At 35.7% G+C, this 19,701-nt stretch overlaps 1 protein-coding gene across 7 annotated transcripts in view; it reads left to right on the forward strand.

Moving 5' to 3' along the window:
• MARCHF7 (membrane associated ring-CH-type finger 7) overlaps positions 1-19,701 on the forward strand; it is a 48,438-nt gene that overhangs the window by 16,891 nt on the left and 11,846 nt on the right. For all 7 annotated transcript variants that reach the window (XR_014326288.1, XM_082841544.1, XM_082841546.1 and 4 more), the window contains 4 exons: positions 9,013-9,208; positions 10,852-11,004; positions 12,622-13,726; positions 17,116-17,285. Coding sequence is in view for 6 of the 7 variants with exons in the window: in XM_082841544.1 (XP_082697670.1) it covers positions 9,013-9,208; positions 10,852-11,004; positions 12,622-13,726; positions 17,116-17,285 (1,624 nt within the window). In the remaining variant the exon portion in view is untranslated. The remainder of the gene's footprint in view (positions 1-9,012; positions 9,209-10,851; positions 11,005-12,621; positions 13,727-17,115; positions 17,286-19,701) is intronic.

Genomic DNA, 19,701 nt, shown 5'->3' on the forward strand with positions numbered 1-19,701 from the left:
TCTTGGCCATTTGTAAGCTGGGCTGCCTCTGCTGTTAATCTTGCTGATATTTCTGTTACTCTATCTTTAAATTTTTGTTACAATTTGAATGGTAGAAAACTGTGATCACCTTAATCTCTTTGGTAACAGTAAATAGAATTTTAGATATTTTTGGAAAGAAAATTTATGTAATTCATATTGTTAAAAGTGAAAATTTGGGAGTATTCTGTGAATATGTAATTACTTTTGTTACTTTTATATATTTTTCCGTAACTTAATTTAAGCAACCCCTAATCCCACTTCTTGCTTTGTGGAGAGATTGATTACTTTTAATATGAAATAATAAAATAGGCTTTTTATGGAGGTTCTAGGTGTTGTTTTATTTTATTTTATTTATTTATTTATTTTTTTGCGGTACGCGGACCTCTCACTGTTGTGGCCCCTCCCGGTGCAGAGCACAGGCTCCGGATGCGCAGGCCCAGCGGCCATGGCTCATGGGCCCAGCCACTCCACGGCACGCAGGATCCTCCCAGACTGGGGCACGAACCCGTGTCCCCTGCATCAGCAGGTGGACTCCCACTACTGCGCCACCAGGGAAGCCCTCTAGGTGTTTTTTACAGTTTTTTACATCTTTTTCTAGTTTGTATATTAAGTTACAGAACTCAGTACTATTGCATATTTTGCAAAGTATATATTTTCAAGAATTAAAATAACCAATGGTCATTAACCTTTTTTCTGCTCATTTTGGTTTGTTTATCTGCTACAAAGGTAGTTTCCAGGGAAATACATACATATATACATACACACACACACACACACACAATTGGACAAGAAAATGAAAATAGTTTTAATTGCAATCAGGAAAATACAAATAAAATATTGAGAGTGAGTTAAGGTTGGTTATAACATTGATATGCATTTGTAAGCCCTTGGCAGTATTCTAAAGTTAAACTTCGGCCCTTGTGTGGGTGGCAGGAGATCACAGGGAAACACAACCAGGTCTATAAGGTGTTTTGTTCATAAGGAAAAGGAAGCAGTGCTTGGCAGTTTAGTCTGAAAGCGGGGACAGTGAATGATATAGAAGACAGTGTCTTCAGGGCAGTATTCATACTATAAGTATATACCTAGTTTAGTGAAACTATTTCTTGGTAAACAGTATATGCAAAGGACATGATGTCAAACTATAGGTCAGTGAAAATAGTTCTGTAAAGGGACAACAGAGTGATCTAAATATTAACATTCTTGTAGTTTGTCTTGATCCAGATATTAATCCTAGGATATTTTGAGGGATAAATGAACTCCTAGTCATTCCATTTTGTGTAAACACAAGGTTTCTTACCTAGATTTCTCATAAAGTTGGGCATCATGAATCCATACATTCTTAAGATCAGCTGTCTTTTTTGTGATAATTGAGAAGACTGCTCATTCTGAATAGAAACTAGAATGTAAGACTTCTGCATTAGCCGGGATATGGATACTCTCCAGCATGTGAATATTTAAAATAAAGAAGAGGTCAAAGTTTTAAGTTGTTGCTTATGGTCTGGAAAATTTTTAAGCAGGAATTGTCAGTCATCACAGTCAAGGCATTGATTCATGGAAATGAGGAGACAAGGAAGAGCATTTTATTCTGGACTTGCTTCCATTTTTGTGCGTTATATGATTTCTCTTGATTAAGCATTGTCCAGTGGATAACATTGGTTGCATTTGCAGCAATTGTTAAGATTATTTTTTTAATAATAGCTTTATCGAGATATAAATCATATAACATATGACTTGCCCATTTAAAGTGTACAATTCAGTGATTTTTAGTATATTCACAGAATTGTGCAAACCATTGCCATAGTCAACTTCAGAATCTTTCATTACCTCAAGAGAATATCCCAGATCTTTTAGCTGTCACTAAACTGTCTCCCTCCTCTCCCCCTGAGCAATAAGCAGCCATTAATCTACTTTCTGTCTCTGTAGATTTCTTTATTTGGAACTTTCATATACATGAGTAGAAACATTCTGTATGGTCTTTTATTACTAGCTTGTCTTACATAGCATGTTTGTTTAAAGTTCATCTACATGATGATAGCAGTATCCGTATTTCATTTCTTTTTATGGATGAATAATATTCTATTGTATGGATGTACTACATTTTGTTAATTCATTCAACCACTGATGGACATTTGCGATGTTTTCACCTTTTGGCTATTATGAATAATGCTGCTGTAAGCATTCATGTGCAAGTCTCTCTGTGGACTAATGTTTTCAGTTATCTTGGGTATATACCTAAGAGTAGATTTGCTGAATCATACATACAATAACTCTATGTTCAGTTTTTTGAGGAACTGCTACACTGTTTTCCAAACCCGTTGGGCCATTTTATATTCCCACAGAAGTTATACATGAAAGTTCTGATCTCTTCATCCTTTCCTGTACTTATCTTACATTTTGATTCTGGCCATCCTGTCGTGGGTGTGAAGTGTAGTGTCTTGTAGTTTTGATTTGGATTTCCTTGGTGACTCAGGATGTTGAGCATTTTTTCATGTGCTGATTAGCTATTTCTATATTTTTGGAGAAATGTCTATTCAGATCTTTTGCTCATTTTTAAATCAGTTTATTTGTCATTTTATTATTGAATTGTAAGAGTTTTTAGTTTCAAATTCAAATTCTACTTTTTCATTGCTGATATATAGTAAAACAATTGACTTTTGTATATTAACCTTGTATCCTGAAACCTTTCTATAATTATTAGTTAGTTCCAGGAGTTTTTCTTTCAGATTTTCTGTATAATCATGTCATCTGCAAGTAAGGTCTTTCTTCCCAATCTGTATACCTTTTACTTTATTTTCTTGCCTTATTGCATTAGCTAGAACTTCCAGTACAGTGTTGAAAAAAAGAGTGGTGAAGTGAAAATAACAAAGATCAGAACATAAATAAATGAAATAGAGACTAAAAAGACAAAAGAATAAGTGAAATAAGAGATGGCTTTTTGAAAAGATAAACAAAATAGACATATCTTTAGCTAGACTCACCAAGAAAAAAAAAGACTCAAATAAATAAAACCAAAAATGAAAGAGGAGATGTTACAAATGATACCACAAAAATAAAAAGTAGCATAAGGGACTACTATGAACAGTTATACACCAAAAGATTGGACAACCTTTAAGAAATGGATAAATTCCTAGAAACACAAAACCTATGAAGATTGAATCATGAAGAATTAGGAAATCTGAGCAGACCAGTAATGAGTAAGGAGAAGCCTCCCAACAAAAAAAGTCTGGGATCAGAACACTTATTAATTCTACCAAACATTTAAAGAAGAATTAATACCAATCTTTCTCAAACTCTTCCAAAAAATAGAAGAGGGGTAACACTCCTTAACTCATTTTATGAGGCCAGCATTACCCTGATACCAACACTAGCCAAGGACACTACAAGAGAAGAAAATTAAAGGCTAGTATTAAAGGCTAGTATGATGAACATAAATGCAAAACTCCTCTACAGAATATTAGCAAACTGAATTCAGCAATAATTTAAAAGGATCGTATACCATGGTCAAGGGAGATTTTATCCCTGGCTTGCAAGAATGATGGTTCAACATCTGCGTATTAATTAACATGGTACACTACATTAACTAAATGAAGGCTAAAAATCATATCATCTCAAATAGATGCAGAAAAAGCATTGAACAAAATTCAGCATTCATTTATGATAAAAACTCAACAAAATGGGTGTCAAGGGAACGTACCTCATTGTAATAAAGGCCATATATGACAAGCCCAGAGCTAACATCATACTAACTGGAGAAATGTGGAAAACTTTTCCTCTGAGATCAGGAGCAAGATGAGATAAGGATGCCCACTCTTGCCACTTTTATTCAGTATAGTATTGGAAGTCCTAGCCAGGGCAATCAGATAAGGAAAAGGAATAAAAGGAATCCAAATTGGAAAGGAGGAAGTAAAACTATCAGTATTTGCAGATGATATGATACTATATATAGAAAAATCTAAAGGTCCTATCAAAAAACAACTAATAAATGAATTTGGTGAAGCTGCAAGATATAAAATCAATACACAAAAATCTATTGTGTCAGAGAAATTAAGAAAACAATCCAATTTACAGTTGCATCAAAAAGAATAAAATACCTAGGAATAAATTTAGCCAAGGAAGTAAAAGACCTCTACACTGAAAGCTATAAGACATTGATGAAAGAAATCGAAGAAGACACAAATAAGTGGAAAGATATTCCATGCTCATGGATTGGAAGAATTAATATTCTTAAAATATCTGTACGACCCAAAGCAGAGTATAGAATGGGTGAAGGTGGTCAAAAGGTACAAACTTCCAGTTATAAAATAAATCATGGGGATGCAGTGTACAGAATGGTGACTGTAATTAATAATACTGTATTGTGTATTTGAAAGTTGCTAAAAGAGTAGATATTAAAAGTTCTCATCACAAGGAAAAAATTATACTATGTAGTGGGGAATGTTAAGTAGAATTATTGTGGTGGTCATTATATATGTGTGTCTATATAATTACCTTGTGCACTAGAAACTGATATAATGTTATATATCAATATATGTCAGTTTTTAAAAAAAGTGAGAAAGGACATCCTTGCCTTGTACCTGATCTTGGTGTGAAGGCTTTTGAGTTTCTCTCCATTAAATATAATGTTAACTGTGCATTCTTTGCATTCTTTATCAAGTTGAGGAAGCTACCCTCTATTTCTAGTTTGCTGAGAGTTTTTAATCATAAAGGGGTATTGGATTTTGTACTTTTTTGGATTCAGTTTGCTAATTTTTTTTTTCTTGCTGCATCACACGGCTTGCAGGATCTTAGTACCCTGACCAGGGATTAAACCCAGGCCACAGCAGTGAAAGCACCAGGTCCTAACCACTATACTGTCAGGGACTTCCCGATTTGCTCATATTTTGTTCAGGATTTTTGCAGCTGTGTTCATGAGAGAGAATGCTCTATAGATTTCTTTCCTTATGTCTTTGTCTGGTTTTGGAATTAAGGTAGTGCTGGCCTCATCATATCATAGAATGAATTAGGAAGTATTTTCTCTGCTGCTTTCCTCTGAAAGAGATTGTAGAGAATTAGTATAACTTCTTCCTTAAATGTTTGATTGAATTCTCCAGTGAACCCATGTGGGCTTGGTGTTTTCTGTTTTGAAAGCTTACTCTTGATTCTTACTCTTTTATATATTCTAGTTACAAGTTCCTAATTAGGTATATGATTTACAAATATTTTCTCATTAAGGTTCTTTTTTGCTGTACTGTTTTAAGGGCATTTGCATTGGGAATATTTTTTAGCCTTTTTTAGAAGTAATTATTTTCTGAATGCAAATACTGACTTATACAATACTAATGGTAAATAAATAATGATTTCATTGACTGTCCTTCCCGAAAACCTCTTGTTGGAAGGGCAACCTAAATAAGTATCATGAAGATAAAAATAAGTAAGTAAATAAAATGAAAATTGGATGCCTGCTAGTAGTTACAGAATGTTTGTAAACTTCCCTTCCATCAAGTTTTCAAACTGTTTAGTATGATTTCTCAGATACACAAAGTAGTATTCAGCTACTTTGGTTGGGCTAGACAGCCCCCTGCACATACCATACAATTTTCCTTTCTAATCACAGGTAGCCTTTTGAGAGTAACCCATAAAAATTGTTTATTACAGGAGCCAAATCTGTTACTTATTTGGGGTAGAGACTGGAAATTTAGTGAAAATGAGAGAGAACTCCATGGAACTTGAATGGATATTTAATAATTCTATCCACTTCTTATTTTCATATGAATGTTCTTAGTCTGGAGGTAATGAATGCAAAAAGATTAATTGGACTTAACTAATTAAAAAACTAGTGAGTCAAGTGATACCATGAAGAGAGTGAAAAGACAAATTACAGAATGGGAGAAAATATTTGTAAATGATATGCTATCTGACAAGGAACTTGTAACCAGACTATGTAAAGAACTCTTACGTCCTAACAATAAAAAAAAACCCAGTTTAAAATGGGCGAAGGACCTGAATAGACATGTGTCCAAAGATGTACAAATGGCAAATGAATGCATAAATAGATGCTCAACATCAGCCATTAGGAAATGCAAATGTACACTATAATGAGACACCACTTCATACCCACTAGAATGGCTAAAATAAAATTAAAAAGTGAGACAATAACAAGAGTTGACAAGGTTGTGGAGAAATTTGGACCCTCATAAATTGCTTGTGGGGTTTTAAACTGGTACAGCCACTTTGGAAAACAGTTTATTAATTATTCTAAAAGTCAAACTTTGAGGTATTATATGACCCATTAGTTACACCCAAGAAAATTAGAAACATGTCTACGCAAAACTTGAACACAGACGTTCATAGTAGCATTATTCATAACAGCTAAGAAGTGCAAACAACAAAGTACTTTTTTAAGCATCTGGTGTCTGCAAGGCAGTATACTTAAGTATACTTTGGAGACAGACTCTTCCTGATTTCGTTTGGCCACCAGTAGTTTTAGATAGCGAAAGAGATAAGATAGTGTATAAATGAACCCCATCCTTTATTTAATTGTTAAAAGAATTCAGAGGGGGGAAAAAAGCTAATTGCTTCAGACTGAGACTATTTGAACAGTGGACAAAATTGAATTGGTAGGAACCAGGGAAAAGTTTGACTTTGAATTTAAGCCAGCAGAAAAATTGGTCAGACTTTATTTCTCCTCTCCTATACTGAGTATTTTTGTCTCTGGGATGACATATAGGCTACCTTTTAGAGTTGTGAGTCATGAAAATTGCCGAACAGTGAGTGTGTCTTTATCTCACCAGTGGCCAGTGCCAGAAAACTGTGGAGTGACTTTATAGACTTTTTGTTCATTTCTCACGTTGTCTCTAAATTTGATGAATTTTTATCTTTTATAATGGCTCTCTACTCCCATTACTTTCGTCCCAACGAACGAAAGTAATGGGAATTACTAGCATTTCTTGCTAGTCCAGTGACTTCCTGATTTGCCCACTTTTTGTCCATACCACTCTTTTAACCTTCCACAATGCTCTAAAGATCTTTTAAGTAGTTGATCTGATGGTATTACCTCCTTCAGTAGCTCCTAAAGTCTTATTTGTGGAGGTGCTATTCAATAACAATTTGTCCAGTCCATGCAAAATGAGAAAAATAAGGACAAGTTAGGAATTTTGTACAAGTAAAATTTATTCACCTTACAAGTCTGTTTTATTCTGTTATGTTCTTGTTTTAGGAGCATATAAAATGCCCTTTTTAAAAGATTGGGGAATGGGGTTAGGTGGTATTCGCTATTTTCGTTTTCCTTACCTGTCAAAAGTGGCAGTTCTTCCTAAATTTTAAATCAAACCAGTTTTTTTAAATTTTTGGTCTTTGATATTCAAAGGTCTTAGAACCACTGGCCTGCAGGATTAAGTCCCTGATACCTTGACAATGGCACATAAAATGATTTCATTTTGAAATATCTCATGAATTTCGTCTCATGTGCTATTCCAGTTCATTGATTGGGGGCTCTGTGGACAGCTTGGTGTGAAAGGCTTGTGAGACCAAGTTTGTGCTAAGCTGAGGAGTTCTCCGTTTAATTAGCAAAATATTGAATGGGCAAGGGATGGATGAAATCCTGATATGCCCATTCCTACTTTTTCAGCTTTGCATCTTCTGCTTTTCCATGTATGTGCACAGTTTATTCTGTAGAGTTACCATGGACTAATACAGTTCCCTGAATGCATGCAGTATGCTTCTCATAATTAAAAGATAATCGGAGATCAAGTAAGTAGTGATGCCTTAGAAGAATTCCCATGGCAGAATAGTTGAGACATCTTTTTATCTTTTTGTGTTGTCTGTCTATAATCTCCTTCCTCATTTGCCTACTCAGTGAACTCCACCTATGGAGTTCATAGTTAATCATCTATGAATTCTCCCCTGCTTTCCTCAGACATAGTTTTTTTTTTTCTGTAAAACTTTCAACATATCTCCTATTACAGTACTTACTTACATTATACCTATTTATTTATCTGTACTCTAAAACTCTTTGATGGAGCACATTATTTGGGCTCTTATGTTTATAATACTAGGTTAATATAGACTGAATTTATGGCCCATGATAACATTCCATTTTTAACTTTTCTTTTGTCAAGAAATATAACACTTTAAAGAATGTTGTTTCATTTTAATATTCTTCAATAAAATGAACTACTGACCATCTACTTACATGTTAAAATGGTTTATAAATGTCTTTTTTCCTTTATTTCCTAGAATAAGTTATTTCCTAGAAATAACTTTTACGTTAGTGGTAAGTGTCTTCAAGCAATTCAGAGATTATGCGTCAAATTCGTCCTTCTTGGTCTCTTTCTGTGTTTGCGTGTGTGTGTGTACATTGTAACTTCTGTGTTATTTCATGTTGTTGTACATATAATTATATGTTTAAAGAAAAAACCTTGAGCTTAGAGTTTTACAGTATGTAGTTTTAGCTGTTTCTTCCTTCACTGATGAAGAAATTCCGTATATTAGGATTTTTTTTTTAGTACCATTTATAGTGTTTTACTGTATTCCTGAGATGGACATAAGATCCAGATACATTTTATATTAGTTGAAAATCTTATTTTTATAGTGGAGTATTCACAGTCACTTTCTGTATTGGTGCCTTTCTTGGTGTTCTGTTTATCTAAGAAGAGGAAACAAGGTTCCTCAAAAGGTTAATATTAAACCAGGAGAACAAAATGATTACATATAAAGTTTTTACTCTTCAGTGTTTCCTAGACTAGTGTTTATATTCAGTTACATAGAAGACATAATCTAAATCAGATTGGTTACCTAGCAAAGTACAATTAAAGTATAAAGTAAAGGGACAAGTGGTAGAAGGGAACAAAGACTATGAAAAACCTACATGGTAGAAAAATTTGTGTCTGTGAGGAATGAATGGTCCTTGGGAATTTATTAGAGCACTGTAGATTAAATGTAATATTTAAATTTAATATTTAAAAATTGCAAGTGTTTTATTGTTCCTTTAAAAAACTTTTTTTTAACTTACAGTCTACATCAGCATCAGCATCTGCATTACCATTTCAGTCTACATGGTATAGTGAGTCTGAGATAACTCAGGGAGCACGTTCAAGATCGCAAAACCAGCAACGGGATCATGATTCAAAAAGACCTAAACTTTCCTGTACAAACTGTACATCTACCTCAGCTGGGAGAAGTGTTGGACATGGTTTAAATGCAGTATCAGGTAATAATTAAATTTGTATAAATATAAATCACTGTGTATGTATTTTGGACAAAAGCCCTTTTCCCAAGATGTAGTGTACTAATAAGCAAGTAGATTGCACATAAGACTGGATCAGAAATAGAGCGGGGGTTCCAAAATCTTAACTAAGTTAGAACTGAAATTAACTCTTCATCTTGGATTTTTGTTCTAAATTTGGTACAGATATCTTACACAAACAGGATATTAGCAGATTTTAATTAATTAGAATAGCTGATACATATGGTAATAAAATTAGTAAAAGTGACATGTATTTTGCTGGTTACTATAGGAGGTAAATTTTTAAATTGTTAATAAGAAAGCCAGATTTACTGATACATGTTTCCTTAGCATATTTTTTGTAAATAATAAACATTGTGCTATATAACACATATTTTCAGAAAATGTAGAAATTCTTTAGTTAAACAAAAAATAGTTGGCGGTATTCTAGTGGGAGTTCTATACAAGGAATTAGAAAGCTATGGTTCTAGTCCTCTAACTATGTGACATTGGACAAGTCACTTTACCACTCTGGTATGAAAGACTTATGCTTAAAGTTCCATGCTTAGTATCTTGTACTCACAGATACTAAGATACAGGCACACATTTGTTGCACAAATTGGAAAGATCTTTTGTTGAGAGGTACTTCCTCACTTATACTTCTCTTCAAATGAAACACTAGCCAATGCCTGAAATAGTTTTAAGGTAAGATAAAACTTGTGATGACACAGTTGGAGAATAATATTCTTGAAATGCATATGTACTACTAATTGAATTAGTGTAAGCGATTCCTTTCTATTTCGATAGGCAGGACCGCCATGGGAAAGGCACTGCCCATCTGAAGGATTTTAAGAGTAGTGTGATGGGTAAGAGCAGACTGACCTTAACTTTGTAGACACATACCATTGTGTAGAGATACTTTTGTTCTCCTCTGGTCTGTGAAGGCATAGCATTAACCCTGGGCTGTTTCCCTTAACGAAGGGAAATTATTAAGGCTGTTAGGACTAGGAGAGGAAGACCCAGAATTTCAAGGTAAATGGTGAGGGGGGAAAGTTTTGAGACTTAGTTTTTAATTTCTTTTTAAATGAAATCATATCTAACAAAGTTTAGATTATAATTGCAACGATACATTACTTCTTAGCATAAGAATGAACCAAATATGGTGGCAATAATAGTTCTGACAAAATAGTATTATAACCTACAGTATAAACCTCTTCCATTTCAAGATGGCTTTGATTTTGATTTTGGCTGTTCTCCGACATCACTTTGATCAACTTTTCATGAAATTCTGCATCTTTGGCAAGCTTTATATTTTTGTTCTGTAATCATTTTACGTCATGTTTATATATCGTACGGTCAGATGTTCTACAGAGTGAGACATTGACATCCTAGATGGGGGTAGATTATAGTATTAGAGAAGGATGTGTTTGAGTAGGAGATAATTTTATAAGTGATTATTTCACTAGTGAATAATTTATGTTTTGCTCAGTTTTGCTTTTGATTGCAACTGTGTAACTGGGGATTCCTGTAATAAACCATAATTACCTCTCTGTGTAATACTGAAGATCTGTTGTCATCAGAAACCTTGAAAGCGTTCTCTGAATTAAGACTTCTTCAATTATTTTAAGATTCTTCTTGGAGGCATAGTCAAGTTCCCAGATCGTCATCAGTGGTACTTGGATCATTTGGAACTGACTTAATGAGAGAGAGGAGAGCAGATTCCTCCATTAGTAATCTTATGGATTATAGTCACCGAAGTGGTGATTTCACAACTTCATCATGTATGTATAAACTATATTGTTATGCATAATTTATCTAATAATGTTACATTTTTGTTTTTGTATGTCATTAAAATCACAGTACAAAGGAATAAATGAAGTGAATATTATAAAGATTTAGAATACAGGATAGCTTGATATGTTTTCAACCTTATTTGTCATTTTACTTTTAAAAATGTAAACAATATAAAATATTTAGATATACATGAGTATCCAGATTCTGTCTGCCTATAATTTTTTCACTCTTAAGAATGTATGTTTTACATATACTTGATAATTCTTGTATACTACAATATAATTTGCCTTGTAAATTAACTACAACTTGAAATCATTTTAAGACATAATTTAGAATTCCTTTAGTTTAACATGAATTTGTCTTTATTTTCATTTAGTTGGAATAAAGACCCACACTGTTTCTGTCAGTGTACATAAGCCAAAACTTTAAAAAAAAATAGAAGTCCAATGCACTGTCCATTGTGCGACAGAGCCACCTTAAAGAAAATAAATGCCATAAAACAATAATACTAAATAACTGAAGATAAAAGGTGCTAATTGAAGTTGAGAAATATAGCAGACAGAAGTGGAATTTGATTTACAGAGAAGAAAATACATTTCTATTTAAAGATTTAACTAGATTATTTTAAATAATCTGTTGGGGCAAGCCGTTGCTTTATTTAAGACAAATGAAAGCATCTTTTCATTTGCTTGGCTTTGGGTGGAGGAGCTTTAGTGTAGACAGTGTCGGTAGCTTCTCGGTTTGGGGCGTAAAAATGTACAGAATAGAATTGATTTAGTCCCTAACAGTTAATCCTTCCATGAGGCACCATGTATTAGCACAGTAGCAATCTAGCTGTTAAACTAGATGTATGGATGAATATTCTTTATGAAGGAATGCTTTGGTATTTCTCTTTCCATTTGATGATTAGAACCATCAGTAGTGTACTATTAAAATCGCAGATGCCAGGGCTCTTTTCTGACTCAGTATTGGGAAAAAAAAAAAAAAAGCATAGTTATGTCTGATGAGTAACCGGGTATAAGAGTCACTGCTGTTAACTTGAAAGAAAAGATAAAACATTGGAGAAATTTTGAACTGTTAGCATGGTTTGCTGTAAAATTATAAGGGTGATAGTATTTATGTGAAGTAACTTTTGTTCTTGTTCCAGAGTAAGAAAAATCTCCAAAACACTCTATTATTATTTTGCTTTTACTTGTTATGAGTCATTTACCTTGAATTTCTTTGCCCATTTAAAATCCCTTATCCATTTAGATGTTAGATATTCTTCTACCATATCAATTTCTGATTAATAAATTCAACTGTTTTAACTTCATCAAGTTGGTAGATTGATGTTTGCCTCTCATAAGCTATAATACATTTCTTTTTTAAAAAATTTGTAATGCTGACTTTATACAGCAGTATTGGATTTTACCAAAGGTATAGAAAGATAGATAAATATGTTTATTTTTTCTGTAATAATAGTTAATCTGTATAGTTATAATATGCCAGTATTCAGTTTGAATCCAGTGTTTAATTTTGGCAGTGATTAGTGGTTAATAGACACAACCTTAATAATGCACAAATTTTTCATGTAATTGACTACCTTTCCTTTCTTTCAAAAATAGATGTTCAAGACAGAGTTCCTTCTTCATATTCACAAGGAGCAAGACCAAAAGAGAACTCTTTGAGCACTTTACAATTGAATACATCATCTACAAATCACCAAATGCCTTCTGAACATCAGACCATACCATGTTCTAGGGACTCTGGTAGAAATTCTTTAAGATCAAATTTTTCTCCAAGAGAATTAGAATCTCCCCAAAGCAGTATACAGCCTGGATTTTCTTATATTTCAAATAGAGGTGAAACCTCAACTATAGGCAGTTCAAATAGGGTTGGCTCATCTCAAAGATCATTTCAAGAATCTTCTGACAATGAAGGTAGGCGTACAACAAGGAGATTGCTGTCACGTATAGCTTCTAGTATGTCATCTACTTTTTTTTCACGAAGGTCTAGTCAGGATTCCTTGAATACAAGATCATTGAGTTCTGAGAATTCTTACATTTCTCCAAGAATCTTGACAGCTTCACAGTCTCGTAATGCAGCATCAGCTTCTGATGGTCCTGATAACAGGGCATCCGAAGCTTCTCAGGGATTTCGATTTCTTCGGCGAAGATGGGGTTTGTCATCTCTTAGCCAAAATCATAGCTCTGAGCCAGATTCCCAAAATTTTAACCAAGAATCTGAAGGTAGAAATACAGGACCATGGTTATCTTCCTCACTTAGAAATAGATGCACACCTTTGTTCTCTAGAAGGAGGCGAGAGGGACGAGATGAATCTTCAAGGATATCTACCTCTGATATACCATCTAGATCTCATCATATTTTTAGAAGAGAATCAAATGAAGTGGTTCACCTTGAAGCACAGAGTGATCCCCTTGGGGCTACTGCCAGCAGACCACAAGCATCTGCAGCACCAAGCAGTGCTGCTACGGGTGGCTCCATATCAGATTCAGCTCACAGTGGACGAAGTACAGGAATAACAGGGATCCTTCCTGGTTCCTTATTCCGATTTGCAGTGCCCCCGGCACTTGGAAGTAATTTGACCGACAATGTCATGATCACTGTAGATATTATTCCTTCAGGTTGGAGTTCATCTGATGGAAAAAATGATAAAACTAAAAGTGTACCCTCAAGAGACCCAGAAAGACTGCAAAAAATAAAAGAGAGGTAAGTTTGAATACCTATCTTAAGCCTGTGAAGAACAGATGAGAGAAAGAACTGTTTGTTTCTAAAATGGTTTCTCATAAGAGTGATGTCTGGGGCTTCCCTGGTGGCGCAGTGGTTGAGAGTCCGCCTGCTGATGCAGGGGACACGGGTTCGTGCCCCGATCCGGGAAGATTCCACATGCCGCGGAGCGGCTGGGCCCGTGAGCCATGGCCACTGAGCCTGTGCGTCTGGAGCCTGTGCTCCGCAACGGGAGAGGCCACGGCAGTGAGGCCTGCGAACCCCCCGCCAAAAAAGAGTGATGTCTGAAGTTTCTTGCCTTAAAATTTACATCCAGTAAGATGTTAGCGTCTTGCTCAGAGGTAAAATGGATAAGAATTAATACTGGTGGTGGGCACTGGGGGTGTAGATTGCATTGGGAAATAATCTAAAGGTTATTTTTAACCAGCTTTGGCTACAGATACATATAGATATATGTATATATAAAATATACAAAATCTTAATATACAAATCTTACATATACAAAATCTTAATCTCTTACCCTGTTTCTAGGTAGACTAGTGCTAAATGGGATTGGTAAAGCAGCCCAAGTCGTTGTGGATTATCAAGACAATGTTTCAGCCTTTATAATATCATTTATTGGGACTTGCCTGTTGGTCCAGTGGCCAAGACTCTGCGCTCCCAATGCAGGGGGCCTGGGTTTGATCCCTGGTCAGGGAACTAGATCCCACATGCCACAGCTAAGAGTTTGCATGCCGCAACTAAAGATCCCACGTGCCACAACTAAGACCCAGTGCAGCAAAATAAATAAATAACAAAAAAATAAGATCATTTATTTACCATTTATTTGTATTTCTCACTTCAGATCGTTTTTGGAATAAGTTAAAATCGTTTCCACAAATTTTAAAATTTTGTTTTTAAGTCCAAATGTATACTGAATATTCTTTATATATTGTGACTACTTGACAGAGATAGCAGTTTAAATTCAGGACTTAGAATCTTTTTATTCATGTGAAATCTTTTGTAGAGTTTAGTTGCTTAAAAATCTTTGGGAAAGGGCTTCCCTGGTGGCGCAGTGGTTGAGGGTCCGCCTGCCGATGCAGGGGACATGGGTTCGTGCCCTGGTCCCGGAAGATCCCACATGCCGCAGAGCGGCTGGGCCTGTGAGCCATGGCCGCTGAGCCTTCGCCTCCGGAGCCTGTGCTCCGCAACGGGAGAGACCACAACAGTGAGAAGCCCGTGTACCGAAAAAAAAAAAAAAAAAAAATTAAAGATCTGAGATTTTTCACTCCAACTTAATTATTTTGTCATGTAAGTGTAGTTACTTACTTTTTCCACCTATTAAAATTAGTTTTATGATAAAATGGGATAGGATAGTACATGTAAAATATACTTGTAAGAAGAAAAGACTTACGTAAAGCTAAGGTCGTTGGGTGTTTTTGTTTTTTCTTGTTCATAAAGGCCCCATGTGATGGAATTTTGGGGGAGCATAGTTGTTATATCATTTTAGGGTCTTATGGTCTTTAACAGGAAATACATTCAAATCTTGTTCTGGGGAATAAAGGGAGCTTCGCATGCTTTCTGAGATACTGAGCATTGACTAATATCTTCCCACTTTCCCTTATATAGGACAAATTGTTACCATGTGACTGTTCTCTTCTTTTAAAATTTGCGCTTTTTCCTTCCTTGTAGAAAGATTTACTCTGCCCTAGTAGTGTTAGCTTTAATGTTATTACAGGGGCTCCCTCTAATTGCAAGCTGTCTACTGAGTAATGTAGTAACTATTATATTTCTTGTGCTCAAAGTTAGATTAATTTGAGTGCAGTAGTGTAAGTAGGGCAAAAAATTAATTTAGTGATTTCCAAAGAGAAACTAAGTAAGCCATCACCACCCTGTCTGGTAAGATAGTTTAAAAAGCAGCATTTGTTGCTTATTTTGACAGAGTTTATATGTGTGTGTTCCTTTATTACATATTTTGCTTAAAAATGAGGATTATAAGATACTTTACAATTAAATGAATAAAAGTATAAAAGAATTGAGTCTCCCAAAGTAAAAACTTACCAACCAAAGAAAGTTATATCTAAAGGTAAAACATAAATGTTAATGCTTGAGGTTGTTTCTCTGGTTAATCCTAGGCATGAAAGTCACCTAAAAGTACGCCTGTTCCTCTTTCCACACATCTTTTGCTAAACTCATTTGGAACCCATATAATCCAGGTTATATTTCAGTAACAGTTTAGCATTCTGTATCATCAATTTACTGAGTACCTTTTTCATGTCAGCAGTAGACTAAGGCAATAGGGATTTTAATTTAAAAAACTACTTGTCTTACAGTGATCATTCTGCATTTAAATTAAGCAGTACATGTTGGCCTGTGAAATAGAGGACATAGGTTAATGGAAACTGCTCCACACTTTAAAAGCCTACCCTTGTAGAAATAAGGATGATTTAATAATATCGCTGGGGTGGGGAAAATGAAAAATTTTTAAATCTCTTCTTTTGTTTTTTTAATTATGATTTAATACAAAAAGCTTATCAGTTTAAACATATGTGGCTCTGCTAACATGTAAATTGAAAAATCACAAGTCAATATTTGTTTAATTCATCAAACTTGTCTTAAAAGTTTTGGGGGAACAGGGACTTCCCTGGTGGTCCAGTAGTTAAGACTGTGCTCCCTATGCAGGGGGCCCAGGTTCAATCCCATTGGGGAACTAGATCCCACATGCCACAACTAAAAGATCCCGCATGCTGCGACTAAGAGCCCACATGTCACAACTAAAAGATCCCGCAAGCTGCAACGAAGATCCCTCGTGCCGCAACTAAGACCTGGTGCAGCCAAATAAATATTAAAAAAAAAAAAAAGTTTTGCAGGGACAAAAGTGATGGGTATATAAGTACATTATCTTTATACTGCTGGAATTGAAGTAGTCTATGGTACTGCAGAAATTAAAATCTTAGTGAAACTTACAAATTGATTGTGAAAAATATGGAATTTAAACTCTGGTAGCAGGGGTGGGGTGTGGTGGTGGTGGGATGAATTGGGAAACTGGGATTGACATATATATACTAATATTTATAAAATAGATTAGTAAGAACCTGATGTATAAAAAATAAATAAAATTTAAAAAAATAAACTGTGGTACCAAAGATAATTACTTAAACCATTTGAAGATAAGTAATAGGATAGCCTACCTCATTTACCTTTAAAATATTTATTATAATTTTTATTCTTACTGATACAGTTTTTCTTAGAAGTTCCTGTTTACTATTATTGTTGTTTGCCTTTTTTCTACCTAGAGAGACCATGATATTGTTTGGGATTATGTATGATTGGAAATGACCAACCAGGATGGTTTTGATAGCTCTGTTTAGGAAATGTACCTTCTTTTCCAGCCTCCTTTTAGAGGACTCTGAAGAAGAAGAAGGTGATTTATGTAGAATTTGTCAGATGGCAGCTGCATCATCCTCTAACTTGCTGATAGAGCCATGCAAGTGCACAGGAAGTTTGCAATATGTCCACCAAGAGTGTATGAAAAAATGGTTACAGGCCAAAATTAACTCTGGTAAGATTTACCCTTTTGTGTATTTTGTTTTCACAGTTTTTTCAAGAGATGCACGTATGTATGCATTTTAATTAACAAATATGGTTATAATTTATTGATTGTCAAATTTATACTCTTATCAAAAGCATCAATCATTTTTTGAAGCAAAAGCATTGAAGAGCATTAGTCTTGCTTCATAAATTTAATGTATAATAGTGTTTCTTATATTTCATTTACTGAACAATCTACTGTCATACATGTATAATGCAACTGTAATTTGTTATTGTTGGTAACCCTTACATCATGCAATATCTTTTTGAATCAAAGAAATATTCTTATTGTTTACCAACTGTGTGTCCTTGAGAAAGTTTTATTGTCTCTAATGTTGCTATGCAGCAATAAGATTACTGTAGGGAGTCGTTGTTTATTAGGTGCCTGTTACGGAGCCAGGCATTGTTTTAGATGTGGGATACAGAGAACAATTACGGAGCCAGGCATTGTTCTAGATGTGGGATACAGAGAACAAGACAGACAAGGCACTTGCTCTCCTGGTGGGATTACGTGTTAAAGGAATGCCTTGTTGAGGTGAGGACATTCATACTTGAACGAAGAGGAGCTAGCTATTCTAGAATGAAAGGAAAAGCATTCCAGCACACAGAACAACTAGTACAGAGACTTTAAGGTGGGAATGACTTAGGTGTGTTTGAGGAATTGAATGAAGGCCCAGCATGGCTGGAATATAATTAGTGGGAAAGGAGAGGGGTGATAAGTTGAGGTAAGAGAGATTAGCAGAGGCTAGCTCATTTAGGACTTTGAGAGTTAATGTCAGAAGCTTAGATTTTTAGGTAAGTGTCGTGGGAAGCCACTGAAGGTCAAGGGAGTGAAATGATCTTATTTATGTTTTGGCCGCTCTGTGAAGAGTGGAGTTTAGTGGGACAAGAGTAGAAGCAGGGAGGTCAACCGGGAATCTATTGTGTTGACCAACCAGGAGTCTGTCTTTACAAGAGGTAGTGATGGTGGTGGTAGAAATGGATGAGGGATTCTGGTATGTTTTGGAGGTAGATTCTATAAGACTCGCCAGTGGATTGGATGTGGTGGAGTGAAGGAGAAAGAACACTTAGCGAAGCTCATATTTTTGCCTTGAGCAACTAAATAAATGGTGGGGCCATTTACTGAAAATAAAGAAGACAGAATAGAATAAATTTGGGAGAGGAAACGTAGTTCTGTTTTAGAAATACTGTATTTGAACTGTTTATTAAATAACCATATGGAAATGGTTATGGGCAGTTAGCAAGACAGGTGTGATGTTTCAGGGGTTTTAGCGCAGAAAATAACAGTTTTAGGAATCATGAGCACGTAATATTTTAAGATTTGAGATTAAGTAAGGTCACTTGAGCAAGAGCAGATATTAAAAAAATGAGCCCAAGGGCAGAGCCCTGAGGCACCCAAACGCTTAGTGGGAACAGAGAAGGAGATTTGAGGAGCAGCCTCAGTCTGGTATGAAGGAAATTGAGAAAATGTAGTGTTGTGCAAGCCAGAAGAAGAAAATGTTTTAAGAGGGTGTAACCAACCCTGTCAGGTACTGCAGAGAAATCAGAACAAAGAGATAAGAACAAAGAAATGGGGCTTCCCTGGTGGCGCAGTGGTTGAGAGTCCGCCTGCCGATGCAGGGGACGCGGGTTCCTGCCCCGGTCCATGAAGATCCCACATGCTGCGGAGCGGCTGGGCCCATGAGCCATGGCCGCTGAGCCTGCGCGTCCGGAGCCTGGGCTCCACAATGGGAGAGGCCACAACAGTGAGAGGCCCATGTACATCTTAAAAAAAAAAAAAAAAGGAACAAAGAAATGACAGCTGGATTTGGTAGCATGGATGACCTTGGTGACTTCAGTGCTGGGGAGGTGGTGGGGAGGTGTCTTTATGATTAAATTGAGCTGAGTAAGACTGGGGAAGCAGCAGCATAGACGCCCTCTTACAATAAGCTTTACTGTCAAGGAGATTGGAGACACAGTAGGAATTGGAGAGTTATATGGGGTCATGGTACATGTTTTTGTTTTTGTTTCGAGGTAGAAATTTGAGGGCATTTTTTATTTTAACAAGAGATACAATGGAGAGAAAAAAAATTATGAAAAGAGAAGGGAGGGCTTCCCTGGTGGCGCAGTGGTTGAGAGTCTGCCTGCCGATGCAGGGGACACGGGTTCGTGCCCTGGTCCGGGAAGATTCCACATGCCGCAAAGCACCTGGGCCCGTGAGCCATGGCCGCTGAGCCTGCACGTCCGGAGCCTGTGCTCCACAACGGGAGAGGCCCGCGTACCGCAAAAAAAAAAAAAAAAAAAAAAAAAGGGAAGGGAAAGATGGGATCCAGAGCACAAGTTGAGTAGTTAGCCTTTAATAGGAAAAAGGGTACTTCATTGCTAGAAAGCTAGTGTAGATATGGATT

This window comes from Leucopleurus acutus, assembly GCF_964270905.1.
Source record: "Leucopleurus acutus genome assembly, chromosome: 6".
In the NCBI taxonomy this organism is placed as follows: Eukaryota; Metazoa; Chordata; class Mammalia; order Artiodactyla; family Delphinidae; genus Leucopleurus; species Leucopleurus acutus.